The 26980-nt window shown below is 33.8% G+C and overlaps 1 protein-coding gene across 1 annotated transcript in view; it reads left to right on the forward strand.

Moving 5' to 3' along the window:
- The window catches only part of PPP4R3A (protein phosphatase 4 regulatory subunit 3A), a 30030-nt gene extending 4691 nt beyond the window's left edge, over window positions 1–25339 (forward strand). Inside the window, exons 2-15 of the mRNA XM_034418336.3 lie at window positions 592–647; window positions 3112–3210; window positions 4581–5198; window positions 10582–10659; window positions 10744–10860; window positions 11262–11378; window positions 14461–14592; window positions 14691–14793; window positions 15401–15559; window positions 16923–17092; window positions 18753–18895; window positions 20856–21046; window positions 22771–22997; window positions 24297–25339. Of these exons, the coding sequence (XP_034274227.1) occupies window positions 592–647; window positions 3112–3210; window positions 4581–5198; window positions 10582–10659; window positions 10744–10860; window positions 11262–11378; window positions 14461–14592; window positions 14691–14793; window positions 15401–15559; window positions 16923–17092; window positions 18753–18895; window positions 20856–21046; window positions 22771–22997; window positions 24297–24395 (2309 nt within the window). The 3' untranslated portion in view covers window positions 24396–25339. The remainder of the gene's footprint in view (window positions 1–591; window positions 648–3111; window positions 3211–4580; window positions 5199–10581; window positions 10660–10743; window positions 10861–11261; window positions 11379–14460; window positions 14593–14690; window positions 14794–15400; window positions 15560–16922; window positions 17093–18752; window positions 18896–20855; window positions 21047–22770; window positions 22998–24296) is intronic.
- The last annotated feature ends 1641 nt before the right edge of the window (window positions 25340–26980 follow it).

Here is a 26980-nt window from a genome sequence, read left to right on the forward strand (position 1 = left end):
TATTTCTGATTGTGCAGAATAATGACACTTTCTGTTTATGCCTTCCAAAAGCTTAGAAAGGTGTGGATTGTTGATTCTTCCATTTGGATTTTTTCACATAGTTTTTATCATATTGAATATTTATTAGAAAACACATCCAGAATGATAACTTGAAAAAGTCTGCTTATCCAGTCTAACTCTTGCTTTAATTTTAAATATTGCACGATTTTATCATTGTCAGTTCCTAGAAGAACTCTCTTGAGGATAAATACTCAATAAATTACTCTTTAAAAAGGCATGTGCTATCTACTAATAGATAGGTCTATTAATTTTAAAGCATTCCTTGTAGAATGGTATGCACATTTTAAATATATTTTAAGAGCACAAAATATGCTGCACAAATGAAAATGGAACCAATCAAGTGGTTGATTTGATTGTGCTGCCTCTGCCTTGGGGGTGGGATGATGTTTTCATGGGTTTTTATGTGGTGGATTTTTAAATGATGTAAGCCTCTTGGAGTCACCTATGTGCAAATTGGGCAGCCATAATAAATGTGTTTAATAAATAATACATTTGCTTTAATAAATATTACATTTTTTCTCTACTCTTTAGGTTCTCTACTTTTGGAGTCCAAAATCAACCCTAATACTGCCTATCAGAAACAACAGGTAATAGTTTCGTCGATTTTATTTCCTTGTAACTAATTAAAAATTGAAGATATTTGGTATTATTTCTTTATGAACTGTAATGATAATAAAGATGGAGAATTTATATACTTATCTTGATAAAACAAAATTACAACAATTTATTAAAGTTAAAATAGAACACCAAACATAAATCATTATGAGTCAAATTAATTTCAAATTCATAGATTTCAAGTTGATTGGCGAAAATGTTATCTGTGCTGTGAACCTCTAGCATGATATTGAAAATACATTTTCTTATGTTTGATTAGCAACAGTAAATGCAGTTGCTCATTAATGGTTTGGTAATTACAGAAACTTTTGTGCTATGAAAATTTTTAAAACTCTTCTCAGTCACTGGAATATAGGCCTCTAAGTTAGATGCAATGTGATTTGTTAGTGTTATCAGATACTTATAGGGAGAATTCAGTCCATTCCCCCCCTCCCACTTTACATCACAGAAATGTGAGGGTTATTATATTTAGTGATAATTTTTGTTCTGTGCCCTAAAAAAAACCATCTTAATGATATATTATAAGAAGGCAACAGTTCTGGCTCCATGTATTTACCTTCTGTTTCTCTTTTTTTAATTCTGTGCAAACAGACATAGTTTATAATTTTCCATTTTAGTTTAAACAGACTGCAGTATTTTTCTGCATTTAAGATTAATTTGATTGTAGTTTGATCAAAATATTTCTTGTATTGATACATAAAAGTATAGTTGCAAATGTGATTGAAAACTTGCAACTTCTTTCCTTGCACATGAGAAGATACATCCCTATTACACAAAGTATGGTGTGCTCAATTTAGCTTTTATGATAACTTTGCTACTGAAATATATCTTTAAAAGGCTTTGGAGTAATGAAATTGCCTATGTAATTAACTTGGAGGGAAATATGCTATTATATACCCAGTCTTTCTGTGAGACTAGCACAGAAATTTTTAAATTACACTTATATAGGGATTTGGGAAGAAACTTGTAAATTTTTCGTCCATATTTCAATAAAACTCAAGACAAAAAGCAAGTTATAGGTGTGGTTTGAAATTCGTTTTTGTCATCTTTAAACTAGCTTGTTCAGTATTTGAGGCTAGAATCCCATAAATTTTATTTAAACAGTTTTATACCACATTAAATACCAACAAATTGTATACATTTTAATTTAGTTCACCAAGTTTTTTGTGATTGTACTTCATCAATCTGTTAAAATTATAATTGCATACCTAAAGAAAAAAGTTGAGTAAGCTTTATCAATAAATGTGTAACAAGCATTACAGTCATTTGATATTCTATTAAAAATAAAGAATGGGTCAAAATTGATAAATTAATTGTGAATGAGAAGAATGAAACAAAACTAAAAGTCAAAGGAATTTTTTACTATTATGGCCATGTGGGTGGCAATTGATAAAATAGGAAGAATTATTATCCTGCAATTTGAATACAACACATATCCAAATCAAGGAGTATAAAGTAGTACAAAAATCAAAATAATTAAGGGATATCTTGTTACATTAAGAATGGATAAATTAGGATGATGATAGTTAAGAATGTATCCATAATATGAGAAAAATACTATGAGAACGTAGGATTTTTTCAAAATGGATTTTCAGAGAATAAAGCATATTTTAACATAAAATTAATCATCTGCCATCAACGTTATGATATTGATATAAAATCAGTTTTAAATAAATGAGCCAAGCAATTGTAGTTCACATGCTACAGGTGCAGTTTATGGGTATTGTCATTGTCCTATACATATGCATTTATTTGCACATTGTAGCTAGGAAAGTAATTATTATAGTAATTCTTAGATAATCTTTTATGTTCTTAAATATATTTGAAGTGCAATCCTGATAAATTCACATTGAGGTAAGAAGAGGCTTGTTCTGAAGCAGCTTATTGACCTTCCTACCTCAAATGCATATGTTGGTTAGGATTATCATGTGAGCCCACAAAAAGACACCACTTCTTTGAGGAGGTGTTTCCAGATGTGTAGCAGGGATGAAATGCTACCGGTTCGGACCGGTTCGGGTGAACTGGTGGTAATAAAAGTTACTGGTTCAGGAGAACCAGTAGTAAAAAAAAAAAGCTACAAGTTTGTCCAAATCAGTATTTCTGACGATCAGCTGTGCCACGCGATTTACATTTGCTAGAAAGCAGGATATTCCCCCCTTCAAATGGCTCCTTTTTCCGCATGAAGCGCATGTTTGGTGCGCATGCGCATGCACAGCGCATGTTTGGTGTGCACTGCATATGCATGCGCAGCGTGTGTTTGGCGCACATCACACATGCGCGGGCAGCAAACCAGTGGCAACCCGCAGAGGATTTCACCACTGATGTGTAGTATTTTTATCCAGAGCAGTTCTATTAAACTTCTGCTTTGCACGTCCTGACTGACTACAGCTCTAGTAAATATCTATGTACCTATGTATATATTTATTAATTTTGAAGGACACGCTAATTGTGTGGTCTGAAGCGGAGAACTATGACCTGGCTCTTAGCTTTCAAGAAAAGGCTGGTTGTGATGAAATATGGGAAAAAATATGTCAGGTAAGATGCGTACCTTGAACGTTTATCTGCCATAATTAATGCAAATAACAATACTAAATAATTATTTTCAGTTTCCCCAAAAGTTTCACCTCTTGAAATTCATACACTGTGTTTTCAGAATTGTAGTTGGAAATAATTTAAAGGAGTTGTAAGTAGACTAAAGTTGTCTACTCTAAGTAGATTAAATAATATAGCTATGTAACACTTTTGATTTGAATGCAAAAGGGTGCTTTAGGGAATACCCTAAAAAAAAAAAGTGGAGTTGTGCACCCTTGCACATGTACCTACCACTTGCAAGGGACCGTCCCCTCTCCCCCCACTCTGTTGGGCCAGGAAAGGTTGGGGACCACAGCCTTAAGTGACCTTTCATATCTTGGGGAATACCTGTATTGATCAGGAAACTGGAAAACATCAATTTATAATAGAAGGCTTTGTCATTATCTGGAAAACTATAGATTATTGATATGCAGTCTTGATTTAGGATAAACTCAGGGCAATTTACAACAGTTAAATGAATACCGTATTTTTCGGAGTATAAGACACCTTTTTTCCCTCCTAAAAGAGGCTGAAAATTTGGGTGCGTCTTATACTCCGAATGAAGCTTTTTTTCAGCCCTAACGAGGTGCTAGCAAGTGAAGTGATCTCCACTTCCCTGCTTTGCCTGCTCCCTCCAACTCTCAGCTGTGAAGTTTTTTTTCAGCGATCTCCGTGGTTTGCCTGCTTTTCTCATTGCTTCTCTCTCCAAAGATCAGTTGTGCTTTAGAAGCTGTTTTTTAACCCCAAGCAAGGGATAAAAACCAGCAAACTAATGTGCTGAAGCTGACCAGACTAAGGATGCTAGCCAGATGAATAGCCAGGTAGGCAGATTTTTTTTTTCCTATTTTCCTCCCCAAAAACTAAGCTATGTCTATACTCCAGTGCGTTTTATACTCCGAAAAATACGGTATGTTGAACTAGAAATATTGTAAGTCAAAATATAAAAGTTCATGCCTACATAATATTCTGAGGCTGTTAAGAAAGAGTGATGAACATACAGAAAGTTGTTAGTGTTAAATACTATTAGTGGTTACATCAAAAAAGTTATTTTAAGCATTTTGTTATCTTTAATTTTTAATGTATATACTCATTGGAAATAGTAGCTACAACATCATAGCCTTTTATATAATTGAACTCCTTGATTCATGACTTTGTTCTATGGTACTTGGTAGTGTATTTAATTTTTAATGTGCTTTATTTTGCATTTATTGATGCAGATCTATAATTCTCAATTCTATTAAAAAAATAACATTTTATAGTAATATATCTGTATATGCTTGAAGACATTTAGCAACTGAAATGGTATACTTTATAGTTTTCTTTCTCTTTAACAGGTTCAGGGAAAAGACCCTTCAGTGGACATTACTCAGGATCTTGTGGATGAATCTGAAGAGGAACGTTTTGATGATATGTCATCTCCAGGTCTAGAGTTACCATCCTGTGAATTAAATCGATTAGAAGAGATTGCAGAACTTGTGGCATCTTCACTGCCTTCCCCATTGCGGCGTGAAAAACTTGCTTTAGCACTTGAAAATGAGGGCTACATAAAAAAACTCTTAGAAATTTTTCATGTGTGTGAGGACTTGGAAAATACGGAAGGACTACATCATTTGTATGAAATTATTAAGGGAATCTTCCTCTTGAATAGAACTGCACTTTTTGAAGTCATGTTTTCTGAAGAATGTATAATGGATGTAATTGGATGTCTAGAATATGATCCTTCTTTATCACAGTCACGGAAACACAGGGAATTTCTGACAAAAACTGCAAAATTTAAAGAAGTTATTCCAATATCTGATCCGGAGCTGAAACAAAAAATACACCAGACATACAGAGTACAGTATATTCAAGATATGGTTCTGCCTACTCCTTCAGTATTTGAGGAAAACATGTTGTCTACTCTTCATTCATTCATATTTTTTAATAAAGTAGAAATAGTTGGTATGTTACAGGTAAGTCTGGATTTTTTTTTAAATTGAGTTTTTTTTTCATTTACAGGTGGTCCTTGCACCAGCCTTACTGTTAAAAGTAATATTGCATTTAATGCTGACAACACATCTTTCACAACAAAGTGCCATAAGTATGAATAGGGTGAAGAAAATAGTTTTGAATTTGAACCACTTCTGTGTATTTTGTTTTGAATGTAAAATCACTTTTTAACAGGCCAGTTTTACATTCTGATAATCTCAGAAGAGTTTGTCCTTGAAGCTGTTAGCTTTTAATTTGAAACATCTCCCAAATGATAAAGGCAATCCATTATGCACCAGCACCAGGTATTGGAATTAAGAACAGTTTGAATTTGAAATGTTTTTTCCTTTCTCTAAAACATCAGAGGGTTGTTGACAATTGCAAGGCTTAAGATGTTAAATAGAAATATTTTGTTTCCTTATACAAATAGAGAATTTTTAATATATAATATATATTGAGCCTTTCTAAGTAAAAATACAGAAATTGTCTATAAAGCAAAGACAGATATTTTTACGCTTGCCATAGCAAAAGATGAAAGCATCTTCCATGCATAAGCAGTTCAATTAATGTAGTGGCTGCACTCATTTTTCTCAAGGATATGGTTTTCTATCAAGGATTTATCAATGATATGGTTCTTTGAGCAGCTGGTTTAGGGATGTGCATTAGTAGAATCTTCCAAATTAATATGCTTTTTGAAAAATTGCATGGATTTTGTTTTAAAGAAAGGTTTTTGTGCAAATACTACTGATTCCAACATACTCTTTCTGAATAAGATTTGGGGAGGGGAGGAGTATATTTAAACTTTAGGGATGGTCTAGGACAACTCGCTATGGCCAAGTCACCACGGCCAACTTGCCATGGGATAACTCGCCATGGGAAAACTCACTGGGACAATTCAATGCTGAATTAATCATTTCATTTAATTACTTTTATTATTGGTGATCACATTATCTTCAAATTTATTGTAACTCTTGTATTTCTAGATTTTTAATTTTATTATTATTGACTACATTTCTGTTGAAATTAATTTAACATTTGTGTTTGTTGAATTGTCTTATTGCGAGTTGTCCCTGGCAAATTGGCCGTGGTGACTTGGCCATAGCGAGTTGTTCCATTTGGCCTTCCATCCTTCCAAGGTCAGTAAAATGAGGACCCAGATTGTTGGGGGCAATATGCTGACACTGTAAACTGCTTAGAGAGGGCTGTAAAGCACTGTGAAATGGTATAGAAGTCTAAGTGCTATTGCTATTCTTTGTGGCAGCTCTAATTTAGATATCTTAAATTCTGGATGGAAAGTGGTAGCAGATTTTCATGATAATGTCTTGGTTCTATTTGATCTGTAGATAGCATGTGATCAGTCTGACCATAGGATCCCCTTAGAGCACTTTTCACCTAGACTTTAGATATCACATTGTTAGCATTTGTCCCTGGATGTTCTGTTACAGAAGCTAAATTGGGAGACTTCTGATTCCTCCTTATTCATCTAATGACAGTTTGAGATTATAAATCTGTTGACATTATAGCTCTGCTCTTCTTTTACACCCAAGAATACCATTATGGGCCTTTTGGATTTATTTGTTGGTGTCTAAGAGGCAGTAGCAGTAACCAGGAGTGCTTTTTATTGCCTCCTTGTTATATTCCAGTCAGGGACTATCTTGAGTGACTGGATCTGAGCTATTTAAGAGTGCAATGTGTTTTATCAGAGCAGAGTGCAAGTGCGATGTGCTTTATCAAGAGCAGCCTCTGGAGCTTTCAGTTGATAGAAAGTGGCACTTCCCAAATGCTGATGTGGCCCAGAAAATGTGAATCACTTCTAATTAAAATTGCCAAGTTTGTTTTCATAACAATATGTCTGGAACCATGTTCCATCATAATCTCTCATTCAAAGGAAGTATTGACTAAACAGCATTAGAACAGAGAAGGGTAACACTCACAGCCAGTAGCAACAATATCTGTACTTCAGAACAGAATATTTCTTCCTTCAAAAAAATCATTTCTACTATGCATTACCACTACTTGTTAAAATACTGTAGAACAGACCATAGTTAGCAGAACACTGTTAGGCTTTGATCATCTACTTGGTTTACAGATACTTTTCAGGACCATCCTTTTCAAATGGAATTGACCTGAAATACAGCTTTCAGAGCTACTGAGAATTTCTTGCTTTGGGGAGGTGAGAGAAGCAAAGACCCAGAAACAGTCTCTTAAAACCAGATATCAACCTTAATGATTTTATGAAAGCTTGTTAAGACAAGTTGTATCAAAGAACTAATAGAAGAGAATATATGGAGCTCAGGGTTGAACTGTGGAGCTCTTGGTACTCTGAGCATGATTGTTTGCTTGCAGACATTTCATTACTTGACTAGGTAACATCATCAATTCTAGGGAAGTTATCAGAGAACCTGATAACAGGTTTAAAGGACATGGGCTCCCTTGGTTTGATTTAGGTTATTTATTACTAGGGATATCATGTTATTTTGTTCAATTTTCATATTTATATTTACATTGTTAATCACTAGAAAATCTTTGTGATTACAGCATTATAAAAGTTTGATAAATCAGAAGTATATACTATGAGGCTTTATGTGGAGATAATTTGAATTTGACTGATGTACCATATGATGAAAAATTGTCATTCCTTTTCATAGCATTTTGTTATTTTGAGATATGATTATAAGGTTTTATTAAAATATAGTAGATTTTAGTTCAAGGTATTTACTGTTTTGTTTTTTAAAGTAGTTTATAAAAGGTCAATGTTCTTAAATCATTTAAACAAGTCATAATTTATTTTCAAAAAAAATTATTTGAAAAGAATATTGGCAAAGAGAGGCTAAGTATCTTCACATACAATACTAAATCTCCTTTGATTCTTAAAAACTGGTTTATTTACCTTTGTTACTATCTTGGATAAGATTAGAGGTTATTAGTAGATTAGAAGTAGAAAAAATTAACATGCTACAAATATTTCTAGACAGTCAGAATAAAGACTTGAACAAGTAATAGGGCTGTAATGTATAGGAATAAGTGTGGAATGGTAATGTAATAGAATAGGCAACACAATGAACATTTTAAAAAGTAAGGTATTATGGTGAATAGATATATTGGTACCTGCCAGATAGGAATTATTCTGATTAAAGCTCAGTTTTAATTAAGCTGCTTCTGAGATGATAAATTAAGTACATTCTTGTTATTTGACACCCTTAGTATATATTAATTTCTACTCAAATAGAAGGTATGTGTTTACTTTCTAAGTACAACTATTATGAAGCATTTTTATTTTGTTTCTTTCTGATTAATGTTAATACTGTAAAATAATTGGATGATGATATTTAATACTAAAGCAGAAGCAAAGCTGAGAAATCTTTAGGTAGTAAACCAGTTTCATTTCCAGTTTAAGTAAGACGAGGATATTTTTTTCATAGGTTTAGAGGAGAATCATCATGACTAAGCAGCTTTTACATTGTATTAAAATGCTTATTTATATTGTTTATGGAATAAAAATTAATCAAAATAATGGTTTAATAAAATTAATTTCAATTAATGAAATGTATTTCTGAATTGTTTTTTGTAGATGTATTTTTTTTTAAAGGGGGAGTCATCTATCTTTTTCTTTATGTTTGCAATCTAAGAAAGAAACATTGTTTCCCAGTTTTATCAATGCCTATTGTACAGGTAGCCCTCGACTTACAACAGTTCATTTATTGACTGTTCAAAGTTACAACGCACTGAAAAAAGTAACATGACTGTTTTTCACACAATCAATGTAGCATCCCATCGGTCATGTGATCAAAATTCAGACGCTTGGCAACTGACTCATATTTTACGACGGTTGCTGGCTCCCAGAGTCATGTGGTCACCTTTTGCAACCTTCTGGCAAGCAAAATCAATGGGGAAGCTAGATTCACTTAACAACCATGTAACTAAGTTAACCACAGTGATTTAGTTAACAATTGTCGAAAGAACGGTCTTAAAGTGGAGTAAAACTCAATAACTGGTCATTTAGCAAATGAAATTTTGGGCTCAATTGTCGTAAATTGAGGACTACCTATATTTTTCAGGATTACTATGGTAGGCAATCCTTTTTATGATCAATAATGGACATTCAGAATAATTTTGCTTGAGCCTGTATGTTGTCTCTGTTTCATTATCTAATCTGTGCTCCACATCCTATATTCCTTGTACTTTTGTCATTATGTTTTAGAGAAAAGGATAAGGGCTTGATTGGGGATGTGTACATTGACATCAACTGTAGAAGGACATCTGTTCTGTCTGTACCATCTCCAGATATCGGTCATCTATAGAATATATTTTGGTTTACTTCTTGTGATATCTGAGATAGGCTCCTCCTTAATAATATAGAAAAAAAAGTATTATAATATTTTGAAAAAATGTATTTACATTTTAAGCAACAATTTTAGTTATTTAAAATCGTTTTTATTTACCTGGCTTATGATACTATGGTAACAAAAAACTAAAGGTACTTTCTACAGTATTAATAGGAATTTCATGCCTTTAGATGCAATAAGAATGTATTTGGGATAATATAAATAAGGAATGATATGTGTAATTATTAAAAATAAACTACCTGCAAAGAATAAAAGGATCATATTCTGAAATATGATGAAACAGAAGTGAAGACCATTGTCTTCCTTCCTTATAGCAATAAACCTTATTCATATATAAAGTTTTAATTTTATTTGTTTATTTATTAGAGATTGGCTTTTGATGATCCATGTTACATTCTGAAAGAGTAATAGTTTTCATTTAATATTAAAAAAATGTTATTCCTACGCTTTAAAACTGGTCCATTTTTAGTTTTAGGAATGGGAGATAGTAGTTAAAATAGGTCTAACTATTCAAATACCATTATCTGGATATTTTTAAATAGGTATTTTGATTAAAGTGAAAATTAAATAGCATTTTGCTAAAAAATATTTAAAACATCCTCTGAACACAGAAAAATAACAGAAATAAACTGAAGAGCAATTGGTTAGCATGACATAATTTCTATTCATGTCTCTGCAAAAACCTTGGTGATATTATATAATGACTTATGTCTTGAAATACAATTGAACCTGGTCATTTCTTAAAACATTCTCAATGATTGAATATTGTAGACGGTATGTTTGACTTCTAAAATTAGTGGGAATTTATCCTTAACAAGCAAAATGAAATTTATTTTTTTACAATATTTTTAAATTGAGCACATACCAATGATCTATATACTGTACTTGTCCTTTCAAATTACCAGATTTGTCCCTGGTGCTTTGTTTCCTAGAGGGGAATGATGGAATATACATTATAGATATTTAGTTTTAATTCAAATTTCTGAACATAATTTGTGTGATTTGTGTTTTATTTTCATAGGAAGATGAAAAATTCTTAACAGACCTATTTGCACAACTTACAGATGAAGCAACAGATGAAGAGAAAAGACAGGAGTTGGTAGGAATGTTTTTATAAATGATTAAAAAGACAGTTGCTGTATTTTCTTTATTGATAAACATGGTTCTTTTTTCTGTGTTTCAGGTAAATTTCCTTAAAGAATTTTGTGCATTTTCTCAAACATTACAACCTCAAAACCGTGATGCTTTTTTCAAAACGTTGTCAAATATGGGCATACTTCCAGCATTAGAAGTCATACTAGTAAGTTTCCAAACTAGGTATCTTAATTTGGGTAACTGTTTTCAGCCTTCTATAATATAAACAATTTAATTTTTGGGTGGATATACAGTGTTTTTGTGATTTATATTCTGTCCTATCATGATCCAACCAAGAAATAAAAGAGAACAGAGCAAAAACACAGGCAAACAGAAAAAAAGAGGAAAAGCCTAAAAAACTCAAGTTTCTAGTCAAGGAACACATTTTGTTTCAGTCTTATATAAAACCATAGAAACAAACTCGAACTGCAATATTGTCAGAATGGAGAATATTTTAAGATTGAGACAGTACATAGAAAATGAAATTATAAATAAGTGAATTAAAGCAATGAAAAATAAATTTTTGATTATGCCTTTCCATCACAATCTGTTTTTGTTTGTTTCCAGGGCATGGATGATGCCCAAGTACGTAGTGCGGCTACTGATATATTCTCATATTTAGTTGAATATAACCCATCTATGGTACGAGAATTTGTCATGCAAGAAGCTCAGCAGAATGATGATGTAAGTAGATGATCTTTGGTGATGCATCCATTAATAAAGAATATGAATAAAATTAGTTTCAGAACTGTTAATTGAGTTACTTTTGTATAACTTTAAAAGTGGCTAACAGTTATATAAATTTGTGGCTCTCAGTTTTGCATAACATACAGTAAAATTGTTCAAACTCCTTGAGATGTGTTGGATTATAAATTTAGTAATATTTATTTAACTTGATGAAACTTTATAGAAAAAAAATCTAAATAATCTCTCACTGACTTCCTGCAAGTGAGTTTACTGTTTAGAATTTAATTTGAGGAGTATACAATCATCTCCCAAATTTATTTTCTTAGCACGTATTTCTTTTTTTCCTCCCAGGTCTTCAACTTTGGTTCAGTATTACTTATTTATCAGTAATAACCATTATTGTTACAAATGAGATTTCCTTATATAGCTATTATTTGCAAATCAATTCCTTTAAATTATTATTTGAGAATTCTACTTATTAACTCTAATGCTAATCATATTGTAATCTTATGAGCAAGAATTCAGCTATTAAAATGTTTCTCCTCCATGCTACTAAAAGAAATATAGGTAGTCCTCAATTTACAACTGCGATTGATCCTGGAATTACAGTTGTAAATTGTGCCAGTCATTAAGTGAGTCATCTTGTGACTGACCCAATTTTATAACAGTTTTGCAGTGGTTGTTAAACTAATCACCTTAATTCATTAAGTGACTTACGGTCATTAAGCAAACCCACTGTCCATAATTGGCTGGTTTTTGCTGGAAGCCAGAAGTAAATACTTGTTTCCTGCAAAAAATGTCATAAATCATGGTCCTGTCATTAAAGGCAGGGCACATGACATAAATGTGGGCTAATTGTCAAGCTCCCAAAACGTGATCACAGAACCTTGTGGGAGGGATAACTGTCAGAACTTTGAATCCAGATCATAAATACTTTTTTTAGCATCTGTTGGAATTTAACAGATTAAAAGAGTTGGAAGGGACCTTGTAGGTCATCTAGTCCAACCCTCCTGCCCAAGCAGGAGACCCTACACCATTTTTGACAGATGGCAGTCCAGTCTCTTCTTGAAAGCCTCCAGTGATGAAGCTGAAGTTCAGATATTCTTCTGAAGGCAAGCCATTGGTTGATTGCTCTCACTGTCAGAAAATTTCTCCTTATTTCTAGATTGAATCTCTCCTTGTTCAGTTTCCATCCATTATTCCTTGTCTGACCTTCAGGTGCTTTGGAAAATAGCTTGACCTCCTCCTTTCTGTGTCCTCAAATATTGGAACACTGCTATCATGTCTCCCCTGGTCCTTCTCTTCGCTAGACTAGCCATGCCCAGTTCCTGCAACCGTTCATATGTTTTAGCCTCCAGTCCTCTAATCATCTTGATTGCTCTTCTCTGCACTCTTTCTAGAGTCCCAACATCTTTTTTATAGTGTGGTGACCAAAACCGGATGCAGTGTTTTAGGTGCAGTCTTACTAAGTCTTTAAAGAGTGGTATTAGTACCTCACTGAACTTCCAATGGTCACTAAGGAACTGGTCATAAAACTACCTATAGGGGGCTACAGATGAGCTATTTCTTCTCTCTCCCTTAGTTTCATTGCTGGTTGTGTGGAGGACAGATGTCTCACATTTTAGGGAAAAAATTAGAACTGCCACTGGAAGGGCTGAGCAGTCCATCCTTTCTCCATGTACCTTCTGTATACTTACACATGTATAAATCCATGTTATCTATGGTAACTGTGCACATATATGCAACTGCACTGAAATGGCCTTCCACTTTAAAACAGTTGACTAATAATATACTATATTATTTTGATAAAACTGTTTCTTCAGTGGCACAGTTTTACTATTTATCTTGAATTCTGTTAGACAGAAAATATTTTTAACTATTATAAATTTATTTATCTAAAATAATATGGCAAGCAACAAAAGAAGAACCAGTAAAGGTCGAAGGAGACCCCCATGCTATGATCATTTTAATCTGGGAGGGTACAGTTGTGCCCCCAAGGGCTGACTATATTCCAATTCAGTTGGCTTGAAATCCACAGCTATTGTGTCTTGCTAGTTTCAGTCTGAATGTGCTTTCTGCGATCCCACTCTTAATCCTCTTTAAGGACTGGCTCAGAGTATCACTATATCTTCTGTCAGACCAGGAGTGAATAACAGTATCATTAGTATATTGATGTAGTATAATGATATATAGAAGGCTGTGAAAATATTTACAGACCCCTCGCCAATAAAGAATTCTATCTATCTATGATGATAACTGCTGACAGATGATCTCTCCCAGCAGTTTTCATCCCCTGCCATCATTGATAGGAATCAGCCACTCAGGAAGAATAACTCCAATTCAGTGCTCCCAGTCCCAATCCTTACATCATATCCAGGAAAATATCATGACCCTGATATTGAAAGCCACTAAGAGATTCCATAGGACCAGAGTCCCCAAAATGATCTTCTAACAGAACGGCCATTATGGCTTTTTTTCCATGACTAGGCTCAACGCTTGTTGATAGAGATCCAAATAAACAGTTTTATCCAGGATTCTCTGTTGATCATCTTAACAATATTCATTGAAAAGAAAAAAATTGCAGACAAGACTATATAGTTGTCTAAAATAACCAATTTACTGATTGCTTCTTGAGGGGATGAAAGATAAATGCTTCTTTTTCAAAAATGGTTACTTTTGTCTACACTAAGTATTTCAGTCCCTTGCTGCATATTTCCTATTATAAATATATTACTTGTCAAATTGTGCAGTCAACATAAGTGTCTGTGGATCATTGTCCAATGACATTACATAAATATTTTTGCTGCCTTCATAGATCAAGCAATAAACAAATAATTATAACTCTTAGTAGGATCCTTCTCTCTTTGTGAATGCTGTCTTAAAATCTTTTTATAATATATGACCTTGGGACACATTTACTTTTTTTTTTTTTTGAAAGAGTGCAATATTAGTGGATGCTGATATAGAAACACAGTTCTGTTTGATTCACAAGTTCAGACCTCATAACTGGAATTGCTTTTTGGTATATTTCACCTTTTAGTTATGCTTAATTTTTTTGGTGTTTTATATTTTTAATTAGGATATCTTGCTCATTAACCTCATCATAGAACACATGATTTGTGATACAGATCCAGAACTTGGAGGAGCAGTCCAGTTGATGGGCCTATTACGTACTTTGGTGGATCCAGAAAACATGCTAGCTACTGCAAATGTAAGCACAAAAATAAATTCTTACATTATTTTTTTTCTGTTAAAACCTTAAAGGATTGGTATGCATTAAGTAGAAATTGGTTTCTTTTTATTCTATAGAAAACAGAAAAGACAGAATTTTTGGGATTCTTTTATAAACACTGTATGCATGTCCTCACTGCACCATTACTGGCCAATACTACAGAAGAAAAGCCTAGCAAAGGTGAGCCTTCAGGAGGTTTTTCCACTGTTTTCTGAACCATAAAATTAGCAAGTGATGATTGCATATAAGGAAGAACTCTACTGTAAGGATTAGTGTGGTATCATACTCTGTTACATTCCTATTAGACTTTGGGTCATAGATCCAAAGTGTTCCCTTTTTAAAGTTATTAGATGTTACCGCTCTCTTGAATGTATTTTACTCAAGCCCAAATTTATTGCTTATAGACGTGAAGTTTATTTAGCTCTTTATTTATATCTTAACTCTATTATAAATAGAGTTATACTATAAAGTATACTATAGTATACTCTATTATAAATAGAGTTATAATATAGAGTTATATTATAAAGTTCTGGTGGTAAAAGAACTTAAGAAATAGTGGTGAGGGAAAAAAAGTCTATGCTTTCCTCCCTTTTTTAACGGTATTAAATTCCATAAAGTATTTGCTTTACATGCCTAACAATTGAGAGGAAAATTAAGTGATACAATATAGCGTGTGTTTATGTTTATGTTTAGCTTTTGCAGGTAATAAATTGTGAGCTATAAAAGGACATCTGTTGAAAATAATGGAAATGTATATCAGCAAATACATTATTTGTTTTGCTTTTAGATGACTTTCAGACTGCCCAGTTATTGGCCTTGATATTAGAGTTATTAACTTTCTGTGTAGAACATCATACATACCATATAAAGAACTACATAATTAACAAGGATATTCTACGAAGAGTACTAGTTCTAATGGCCTCAAAGCATGCATTCTTGGCACTATGTAAGTACGATGTAGTGTAGGCCTCTGCCTTTATGTATTCACAGTCTTTTTAGATGTTTCATTTGCCTGTTATTTTGAATGAAAACAGAAAACATGAAATAAAACATAATTTGTGTTGTTTTTTTAATAGCACTGTGTGGTACTTTGAAATTAATCTCTAAAAGATACTACTGAGCACAAATGTGTAGTATCTGTCTGCAGAACCTTGAAGCAGGCATACTTTTTCCCAGAGGTGTGTGGTTGCCCTGTACAGCTGCTTTTCCATCCTGGGAACAAGTGGTGTAGCCAACTCTTTTCATATAGTCTTTTAAACACTTTATAGAGACGGAATCCAAAGTGCTGCACAGCCTTATTTTTTCTCCCTAATTTCTAGCTATAAGTATTTTTTATTATTTTTTATATAATAGCTTAATACCTGTTATGAGTGGTATAAAGGATAGGGAACCTGATATTGAGATGCTTTGGGATATAATTTGCAGATTTCTACTATTGACCATAGTGATCAGACTGATGGGAAGTTGCTGGAAAGGCCCAAAACTGCTTGTCCTTGTTCTATGTACTTTTACTCTTGTTAGTATATTTCCAATGTCAACTGAGTTTGCTTTTTGCTATAATGTTGCTATATTAAGAAAAGACCCTATATCTACAGATAGAATAGCTTCTTTTAAAAAAATTAATTCGCTCTTCCCTTCATGTAGCCCATCAAATCCACTTTGCAGAGTTGGATGATGTTTCAGTGTAGAATTTGGCAGAGCATAGGAGCTACAGATAGAAGGAAATAGAGAACTTCTCATTGCACAACTAGAAATCAATTTACACAATATTACATGTCTGTTATATATAGTACTACTTTTTGACAATACACTCTACAAAACAAAACCATTACTAACGTCTTGACCAAAGAGTGGGCAGTTTTTATTCATCAGTATTGTAGTTTTATCTGTACAGCATGGCCAGTTGTTAAACATACATTTACTAGACACAATAAATGAAGCATTTTTAGAAAATAAAGCATGATTTTTTGCAGTTCAGTGTTTTTGGAATTTTTGTCTCATATCCAAACTTTTAAAAAGGTAAAGAAAGCATACTGTTGAATCTCCAGTATGCTTTTTTTTCCTTCCTTTTTTAAAATTCAGAATAGGGGGTAGAATTCCAAGAAGCACTGAACTGCAGAAAAACATGCTTTATTTTCTAAAAATATTAACACAGACCAATTCTTTAATTAAAAGAATCTTAAAATATTAAAGTCAAATGAAGTATATCTGTGAATATGTAGGAAGTTGTCTGCAGGTACAATGTTACCTGTCTATGATCTAATCCTAGGACTGTGTTCACTATTGAAAATATGTATTTTCTCCACTAGGTGCTCTACGTTTTAAAAGAAAGATAATTGGATTGAAGGATGAATTTTACAATCGCTATATAATGAAAAGTTTTTTGTTTGAACCAGTGGTCAAAGCATTTCTCAACAATGGATCCCGCTATAATCTAATGAATTCTGCTATTATAGAAATGTTTGAATTTATTAGAGTGGTGAGTATTTCTTTTTAGAGAAGAATGAATGTTGATACTTGGGAATTAAGTGAAGTTGACTTGCATATATTCACATGGAAGGAAAAGTTCACAAAATCAGAAACTGGAGATTAGGAAGAGCGAATATTCCCATAATATTGATTGTGATGGAATTATGAGACTTTATATGGATTCTTTGAGGAAAACCTTTACAATCACTTTTACCTAGAAATAAGACTTATGGAAAAATGTCCATTAATCATTGTTATAAAGACAGTGGCTCAGAAATACACAAATATGTAAAAATGGAAATCCACAATTTATGTGAATCAAAAGATTGTGATTAATCTTTTGCCACAAAATAGGGTTCTATAACATTAGGTCAGGAATATAGAAGATAAAGAACTTGGTTTGATTGTACACAAGGAAATCACCATTCCTGATCTTTAGAAAAAATGTGTTGGGCTAGGGATTAATGAATTTGGATCATTTGCCTTCAAGAGACTTGTGTTGGGTGCTGCTCCTAACAAATCCTAGCTAGTGTTTTGCTCTTACACACACACCAAGTCTTAAGCAGAAAAAAATGCATTTATTTTACATGATGGCCCTAATATTTTTTGAATTATTTTCTAAATTAAATCTCACATTGTTTTAAAAGTACTGAAGTCTTTGAAAAGTATATTTTCTTTTATTTCCTTATGGAATGACCACATGAACATGTAATTCTATGAATTTTAATTTTGCCAAATTGGAAGTTATCCTGTAAGTGGAATGTAAATGGAATGAAGATAATTCTGATCTAGTACCGCCTCTTCTGATCATCACTGACATACTAGGAAATAATGGTATTTAAGATAGAGGCTTATACATTTTTTAAAAAAGTACTTTGTATTACCAGTTCTGGAGGGCAAGTTTTATGTAGTAGTTAAAGATTCTGAGTTAGAAGTGGGTAGCTCTCTGTTCTAGCCCTCATTTAAGTACAAACTTCAGTTGAGTGGTTTTGGACCAGTCATTATCTCTCAGCCCTAGCATGGAAAGTTGAAAACCATCCCAGAAGTTATTGGCAAACCACTTACTAAAAATGTTGCTAAGAAAACTCTATAGGTCTGTCTTTGTAGCAGCCAGGAGTCAGAATTGATTCAGAAGGCTGTAATAACACCATTATAACTTGTATTAAAAATGATACTTTGAAGCCTAGCTGTTTTGAGCAAAAATAAAATGAACAAGAATTAATTTTATAAAACGTTGATGGACATTCTGTAGACTACCATGTTATTACTATGAATTGGGGCCATAGACTCCTTTCTGCCTCCACAAATAGCACTGGTTTATTTGACTATGTTGCCAGGACATCCAAATGTAGTATGACTGATTCTTTCAAATAATTTGTTTTAAATTTCTTTTTTCAATTTGTTCTGCTTGAAAGAAGAATGACAAAATGCTAAGATTAAATGACAAAGTAAAAACATACTAAGGTAGATGGACAATTTACAACTATTCCACTTCAGTGCAGTAGACCAGCTGTTTTTGCAGTGATAATTATGTTTATGTTGCTTATCAGTTATATACATGAAAGACTACCTGACTTATTAACAGATCAGATACACTCTATTATATGTTTTTGACCAAAATTGTATAGTTTTTAATGTTTTTAATGGATTAAAATAACTTTGTTTACCAGGAAGACATAAAATCCTTAACAGCTCATGTAATTGAGAATTATTGGAAGGCACTAGAAGATGTAGATTATGTACAGACTTTCAAAGGTTTGAAATTACGTTATGAGCAACAAAGGGAAAGACAAGATAATCCCAAACTTGACAGGTTAGTGCACTCTGAAATTATTATTAGATGTTTGCCTATTGAAAATTTACTGAAAAATAGAACAAGATCCATAGTCCGGTTATTGAAATGTCTTTTCTATGGATAGTTGAATGATCATTTATTTTGAAACAGCAAAAATGAGAGTGGAGATATGTTTTAAGTTTTTTAAAAAAGTATTGTACAGAAAATAAACATATCCATACATTTGAACAAAATAAATTTTCTATATGAATGTTGCAACATACATTCATATTATTCATTGTCAAAAGCAGAAGTTCCTAACAACTATTATATAATTTACTACCAGTATAGTGGTATAGGTACTAGACTCATAATACAAGCATAATTTGTATATATACTCACGTGGCAGATCCTCTTCAGTCATTCAAATAATGTAGATCAGGGATCACCAACCTTTCAGACCTCAGGGACCACTAAATTCATAATTTTAAATCCCATGGACCACTAATAGGAATTAGTGATGGGATGAGGTCCTTCAGGCACTTAGTGTGGCCACCTGTTAGCAAAGAAGCGCCCGGGGTCAACCCTAGCTTTGCTGTCCATTGCAGCTAGCAATCTCAAATACGACCAAGAATGAATGTTTGTCTTGTAGCCAGCCCAGGCACTAGATCACCCACCCACCCACCCCTCAAACTCTGTCTCTCGAGCAGCCCGGCTGACGTTTCGTGCACCGCTGACTGAAGCACCTGGACTCCCAAGGAAGGAGGGAGAAGCTGGAGCTACTAAACAGGCAGCCAAGCTAAATGCCTGAAGGATCCCATCCCATCAGCGAGTGGGATTAATTACTTTGGCAGGCCGTATCTGGCCCAGGGGCCATAGTTTGAGGATCCCTAACAGTGCAATATAAAAAATGCAAAAATGCAAAGATTTTTCTGCAGACCACCAAAATTTTCTTGCGGACCACCAGTTGATGACCACTGTTGTAGATATAATGTAGTAGAAATCTGTGAAAAAGTGAAAAATTGATGAAATTTAAGCACAGTCTCTTCGCTGACTTAAGTTGCATGAAAAATGTCTTTTTAAGAATGCATCTGAATTCCCAGATCTGACTTTGAGTAATAGATACTTCCTTGAGGATGCTAGGAGTTGGTTTATGTCACAGGTGTCAAACTTGCGGCACTACATTGCCGTCACATGATGTTTCATGAAGTTTTTCCCATTTGTGGAGCTGGGGGAGGGGGCTTGGCCTGTTTGTGACGCATCTGGCCCGCAGGCCACCAATTTGACACCCCTGGTTTATGTAATACCTGAAACTGTAATTATGTTTTTTGTTTGTTTGTTTGTTTTGTTGTTGTTGTTTTTGCTTTAATTTATATGCCGCCCTTCTCAGGAGACTCAGGGCGGCTTACAATATGTTAAGCAATAGCCTTCATACTTTTGTATATTTATACAAAGTCAGCTTATTGCCCCCACAATCTGGGTCCTCATTTTACCTACCTTTGAAAGGATGGAAGGCTGAGTCAACCTTGAGCCTGGTGAGATTTGAACTTACAGTAATTGCAAGCAGCAGATGTTAATAACAGTGCTTTAGTCCACTGTGCTACCAAGGCTCCTGTTAATCTGATCACAATTAGGCTTACTGATTTAGGAGACTGTTCTTTGTTTTTTATTGTATATATAATTCAGGGTTGATTTACAAAATTTTAAGTACATATTACAAATTCACACCTGCAAAATATAGCTGAAGTGCTTTATTTTGGAATAACCATATGTTTGCATAGTGGCTAAGTAACTAGGTCAAAAATGATAATGTGTCACATTAACACATGAACACTTTCTCTTTTTCATTAATGACTGCAATCTGGAGTTAGTTTATTGGGAAAATGTATTAAAGTAGTTGAGTGTGTTCTAAAAATATTAGAGAATTACGATTCAGTATGATACTCATTCTTAACAGTGTACATATATTATAACCTCATTACAAAATCATCTTTTATAGCATGCGATCCATCTTAAGAAACCATAGATACAGAAGGGATGCAAGGACCTTGGAGGATGAAGAAGAAATGTGGTTTAACACTGATGAAGATGATATGGAAGATGGAGAGGTAGTGGTGCCACCCGCTGATAAAAGTAAAAATGATGAAGATATTATGGATCCTATAAGTAAATTTATGGAAAGAAAAAAATGTAAGTAACTTGAGGGAACATGTTACTAATTGCCAGCCTTGTCCCCATCACTAATCCCCCTGGCCAACATGAGGTAGAAAAGAACAGGTAAAGCTGCAAGGAGATAGATGCTTCAGAAGTTAGAAAAGCCTTTAGATCATTTGGAGGACCATCTGTCTCCTCTTATTTCAACTCATTTCACAAGCTCTGACAGGGTAGTTATGTTCCCAATATTAGGGTCTTTTCCATTGAGTCCTCTCTCCTCATTTGGTGGTCCAAGTATTTGAGCTTCAGCTTCAGTATCAGTCCTTCCGAAGAATAGTCAGGATTGATTTCCTTTAGGATGACTGATTTGATCACCTTGCAGTCCAAGGGACTCTTGAGAGTCTTCTCCAACACATTTCAAAAGCAACCAATAAACTATTGGAGTTATCTTTCTAACATGGATCTCTCTCTGCTTTTCCTCTGTTGCCCTTTATTGTGATTACAACTTCTTATTATTAACAGAGGGATAGAATAAAGATCATGTGAAGTGTTAATAGCATTTTATAATGTCTTTATAAGATCACATTTGGAATATTGCATCCATTTTGGTCGCCACAATATAAAAAAGATGTTGAGACTCTGGAAAGAGTGCAGAGAAGAGCAATAAAGATGAATAGGGGACTGGAGGCTAAAACATGAAGAATGGTTGCAGGAATTGGATATGTCTAGTTTAATGAAAAGGCTGGTGACATGATAGCAATGTTCCAATATCTAAGGGGCTGCCACCACCTGAAGGCAGGACAAGAAGTAATGTATGGAAACTAATCAAGGAGAGAACCAACCTAGAAGTAAGGAGAAATTTCTTGACAATTAGAACAATTAATCAGTGGAATGACTTGTCTCCAGAAACTCTGCTCCAACATTGGAGATTTTTAAGAGATTGGACAACCATTTGTCTGAAATGGTATAGGGTTTCCTGCTTAAGCAGGGGATTGGGTTAGCAGACCTCCAAGGACCCTTCCAACTCTGCTATTCTGTTACACTATTATTGTCAAGATATAGCTGTAATCTAATGCGAATTTGGATTTGCTATTATTTTTAGATCTGGTTATAACACTCTTCAATCATAAAAGCAACTTAGCAAGAAAAGCTTGTCTGAATTAAATTTACCTGACTGTTTTTGGATAATAAATAGATATTGGTGTTATCAATATAATAGATAAATAGGTATCTATCTATAGAGAGAATAACTATTGTATCTATTTAGCAATTCTGTGAGTCCCTTTCAACAATGAATACAATATAAATTTGTAATAAATGAAAGTAATGCAATACATATCAGTCAGCAGCAGTTCATAAAGCAGGTAAATGAATAATTAAAACTTTACAGCAAAGCTAAAATTTAGTCAGTTAAAATTCACAGATTTAAAATGCTTTGGAAAAATTAAAAATCTGCATCCTGTACTGAAAAACTATATAAATAATTGCTAGGCAAGCCATTCCATTGAAGAATATTGTTACCTACTTGGTAGATTTGTATCTCTGCATTAGTTGTTACTTCTACCTACTCACAACGACATAATGTGTGTAGTAGTGTGTAGGTATAGGTAACAACTAATGTCCTTTCCATTTGGGGGATAAGTGGTGATAAAATGTCATTGAAATAAGCAAAGGTACTTCAGTAATGTGAGCAGGTTATATCTTTATCCTATTAGTTTAATAGTCCAACTTGTTACAGCAGTGTTTGTTTTACATTCTAGTTAAAGAAAGTGAAGAAAAGGAAGTCCTTCTGAAAACTAACATTTCTGGTCGCCAGAGTCCGAGTTTTAAACTTTCCTTTTCAAGTGGTACAAAGACTAACCTCACCAGCCAGTCATCAGCAAGTAATTTGCCTGGGTCCCCTGGATCTCCAGGATCTCCTGGGTCACCAGGATCTCCCGGATCAGTTTCTAAAAGCACATCTCAGATGGCAGCTATAACTACAAAGGTACTTTTTTTCCCTTTAGTCTGATCGTGTCTCAGTATTATATTTTCTGTATTATTCAATCAATCCACACAGTTACTATTGTGCAAATAGAATTGCCATTTGTTTGAATGGAGCTTGTGTTTCTTTCTCTACTTTTGTATCTGCTTAACAATTAACTGCTTTAAAATAATTATCATTGTTTATGTCTAGTTCACCTTTATTATTTTTTATTATCCATGTTGGAAATGTAAAGAATAATTCAGGGGTCTCCAACACCCGGTCCGTGACCCAGTGACAGGCTGCAGCCTGTTCAGAACCAGGCTGCAGAAATGGAGGGCAAACGCATAAGTGTGAAGCTGCATTTGTTAAAGTGGCACATGTGTGCGTGAAACCATCCCCTCCCCCACCTCCACTCCACTGCTGCCACCAGTCCACCAAGCCAGAAAGTTTGGGGACTGCTGAAATAATTGATAGAAATTAATCTAGTAAAGATTAAGAGATTGGGGTCAGGGCTTTCTGAGTTTCTCAACATGATGGTTAAAATGTATACTTTTAGAAAACTTACAGAGGATTCATTATAGAGGATTTCACCTGAGGATACTAGGTGAAAACTGCCCTCCAATTTACCTTCTCCCCTCAGTTCTTCTTCAGTCTCCAAATTATCAGACATTGAGACTGTTCTATACTTCTCTTGAGATAAATTGCTTCACCTTTGCTTTGGCTTTCCCATATATCCTGATCTACAATAAAGCATTTAAAGAACGATGAACTTTTATTGGGGAACGTGAAATAAAATTGAAAATCATTCCCAATGGGCCTATAGCCATTAAAACTTTTCAGGAATGTGACAGATGCGCTAATACGCTGACATCTCTGGATGGGCACTCAAATGTGCCTTTCATATCAAATATTTTACAAAACATTTCAGACATATCAATAGATCGATCATTAACTGCTTTCATGGAAAATTGGTTTCCTGACAGCAGTCTTAACCCTTTGGTTGAATCAGTCTTATTTGCAGTTCAGCAAGAGCAGTGTAATTTTCCTGTTGAAGTTATGAAATTCTTTCATAAAAGTTAATTTCTAATTTAAATACTGTAAACTTTAACTTTTGTAAATTTTAAATATAAATTTTAAATTATTTAAATATTTAAATATAATTTTAAATAATTTAAATATAAATATTGTAATTAAATATTGTAAACATTGTGTTTTACAAGTTTATCAAGGTACTATAATTCTACATGAAACAGTTCATTGAGCTGGTAAATTTATGAATGAAAGTCAGTTCAATTTACAAATGGTTTTTCGTTTTTTCAGAGAGGACTTGTTGGGCTCGTAGATTATCCTGATGATGATGAGGAAGAGGATGAAGAAACTCTACCTCTGACACAGAAAGCAAAGTTAGAGTCTTCATAATGACAAGTATGAAGACCAGTATGGATTATGATATAAACTAGGTTTCCGGGTTTCCAGAGTGGGAAGTCCATATTATAAAAATAATAAACTCTAATGAATTACTGTGTATAACACAGATCAACTTTAAAACAGATTTCTGCTAATCAGTGCCAATTTGGCGGAGCAGAAGAAGAGGAAATACTACGCTTTATGGAAAAACATGCCTTTGACCTCTCCAGCTTGGACCACACATTGCCCTTTTCTCAGGGAAGGAAATGGAAAATACAACGCCAACAGGGCAGGAGTTTTGATGGTGGAATTCTGGATTGGCTGTTCAGTTGTTACAATCAGATTATGATTTCTTGGACCATGTACGAGATTTTGAAGAAAAGGCTTTTCTGCCATAATTCTTCATTAACTAAGAATGCCAGCAGTTTCTTTATATAAAGAGACCTGCCTTTAAAACCACACATTCTGAACATTTTAGTCAAACTTCAACAGATTTAAAAAAAAAAAAAAAAAAAACTCTTTTCGGGGAGGGCTCAACATGTTTCCTCTTTTTTTAATCTGTTCCCTTTTGCCCTTTAAACTGCAGATTTTTGTTTGGAGATGAGGGATATATCTGTCCCTTAATTAAAAGATTGAATGGAATTCTAGATGTCACTTTTATGTCATAATTTTATTTTTATTTTGCCCCGAGTGTATGCTTGGTTGTTGAGTATATATTTGGGACCATTAAAATTTTTTGATGTAATATAATCTCACTGTTGTGCTGGTACCTGTTTCATATGTGTAATTCTGTTCTACATCACATTTCCTAATGTGTTTAGAATTTTATGGGAGATGGTATAGTTTTTATTGAAAAAGAGCAAATTAATCTTGCCACAATGTGCATACAAAAGCAATACTATTTTGTGACTAAATATTTTATATTAAACTTTACATCATCAACTGTCTTGAAACAATTCAGGGAAATAGGTTGATTTTTTTTTACCAGAAAAATACTTTTTAAGTAATCTATAAATATGAAATTAGTATTCCAAAGAGATTTTGAAATTTCTTAACTCGGAACATACTGGTATGTTTAAATTCAATTTAAAGTGGTTATCAAGAGTACAGTCATACTAACACATTTGAATTTTGAAAATAAAAAAAAATTAAAATTAAGGACTACAGCATTAGTGGTATTTTTTAAAAGTGATTCCCTTTGGAATACCAGTTTTAATGTTGCACATTATTCTGGGTTTATGACATTTTTATGAGAATTCAGTTAAATTCATTCTTGGTAAGAAAGTAAGTTATTCTAGAGAGGAAATAGTTATCATTGCTGCATAGTAGACTAATATTCCAATTTAACAACTGTTATACAGATTTTATTTGAATGCACTTAGATCCTAGTCATCAAAATACAGCAATTTTTCTGTAAAAGTGCAGGTTTCAAGTATGATTTATATCCAGTTTCCTCATTTCTTAAGAGTTCAGAAGACTTATTCTTTAGGTTAAAACTTCACATTAAATTCCAATGCCCAAATATTGTGCTTTACAAAATTGTCTTGGGTTTTTTAGATGTATTAGCTGCAAATGTATCTTAGATATATTTGCTGTTTATCCTAATAACACAGTTCTCAAACAATCCACCAGGGAATAAGGAGACATCTATGTTGTTGCTTCCAGTGATTTACTATCCATACCATGGATAATTGTGAGCAATGGTTGATGGCAAGCACAGGACTGTGTCATGAGATACCTACATATAGGTCAGGAAGCCATGGTATGGTCAAAACATGAAAACTGAAACAGACTGCTTCCAGATTGGCAGAGGAGTATGACAAAGCTGTGTACTCTCTCCTTATTTATTCAACTTACATGCTGAAGCTGGATTGGAAGATGAACATTGCATGCAATTTACATGGGCACAAATTAGACTACAATATGTTCCTCCATCAATGATGCTGCCCTTCTCCTAGTCCAACATATAGGTCATCTTATGTCAAATCTTCACATTCCAGAAAGTAACGAGTTTCTTGCTTCATATATCACAGAGCAAGGAATATAAACTTTGTTTAATTACATCTCCCTCCAAGGACGCCACACCAGCTTTGAAAATCATTGAGCGATTCCTAAAATGTGCTTGTATTTTAGGACACAATACAGGTAATCCTCACTTACCAAACACATTTGGGACTGGCCATTCCATTGCTAAGTGCTACAGTTGCCAAGCAAAAAAAAATCACATGATTGTACTGGACCTATGACACTAGACAGTATTTGTAGCTTGGGTTGTAGGTTTTGGCAGGCATTTGTTCCCCAAGCTTGCTATTTAGCTCCTGGGATGTTTTGTTACCAAACTAGGTAACATCTTCAGCTGGATTTCTGGGTGAAGTGTCTTGCTCATTTATATAGTCCTAGGTAGTTGGTTGGTCTTGTCACAAGGCCAACCTACTTCACCCAAAAACCCCACCGAAATGTTACCTAGTTTGGTAACAAAACTTCCCAGGAGCTAAACAGCAAGCTCGGAGAACAGACCCCTGCCAAAATCTTTTTATGTATATTGTGTGAAAGAAACCCAGTGACCTCTATGGCTGAGCAAGGACTTGAACTTGGAT

This window comes from Pantherophis guttatus, chromosome 1 (assembly GCF_059756535.1).
Source record: "Pantherophis guttatus breed Tessera chromosome 1, ASM5975653v1, whole genome shotgun sequence".
NCBI classification, from domain to species: domain Eukaryota; kingdom Metazoa; phylum Chordata; class Lepidosauria; order Squamata; family Colubridae; genus Pantherophis; species Pantherophis guttatus.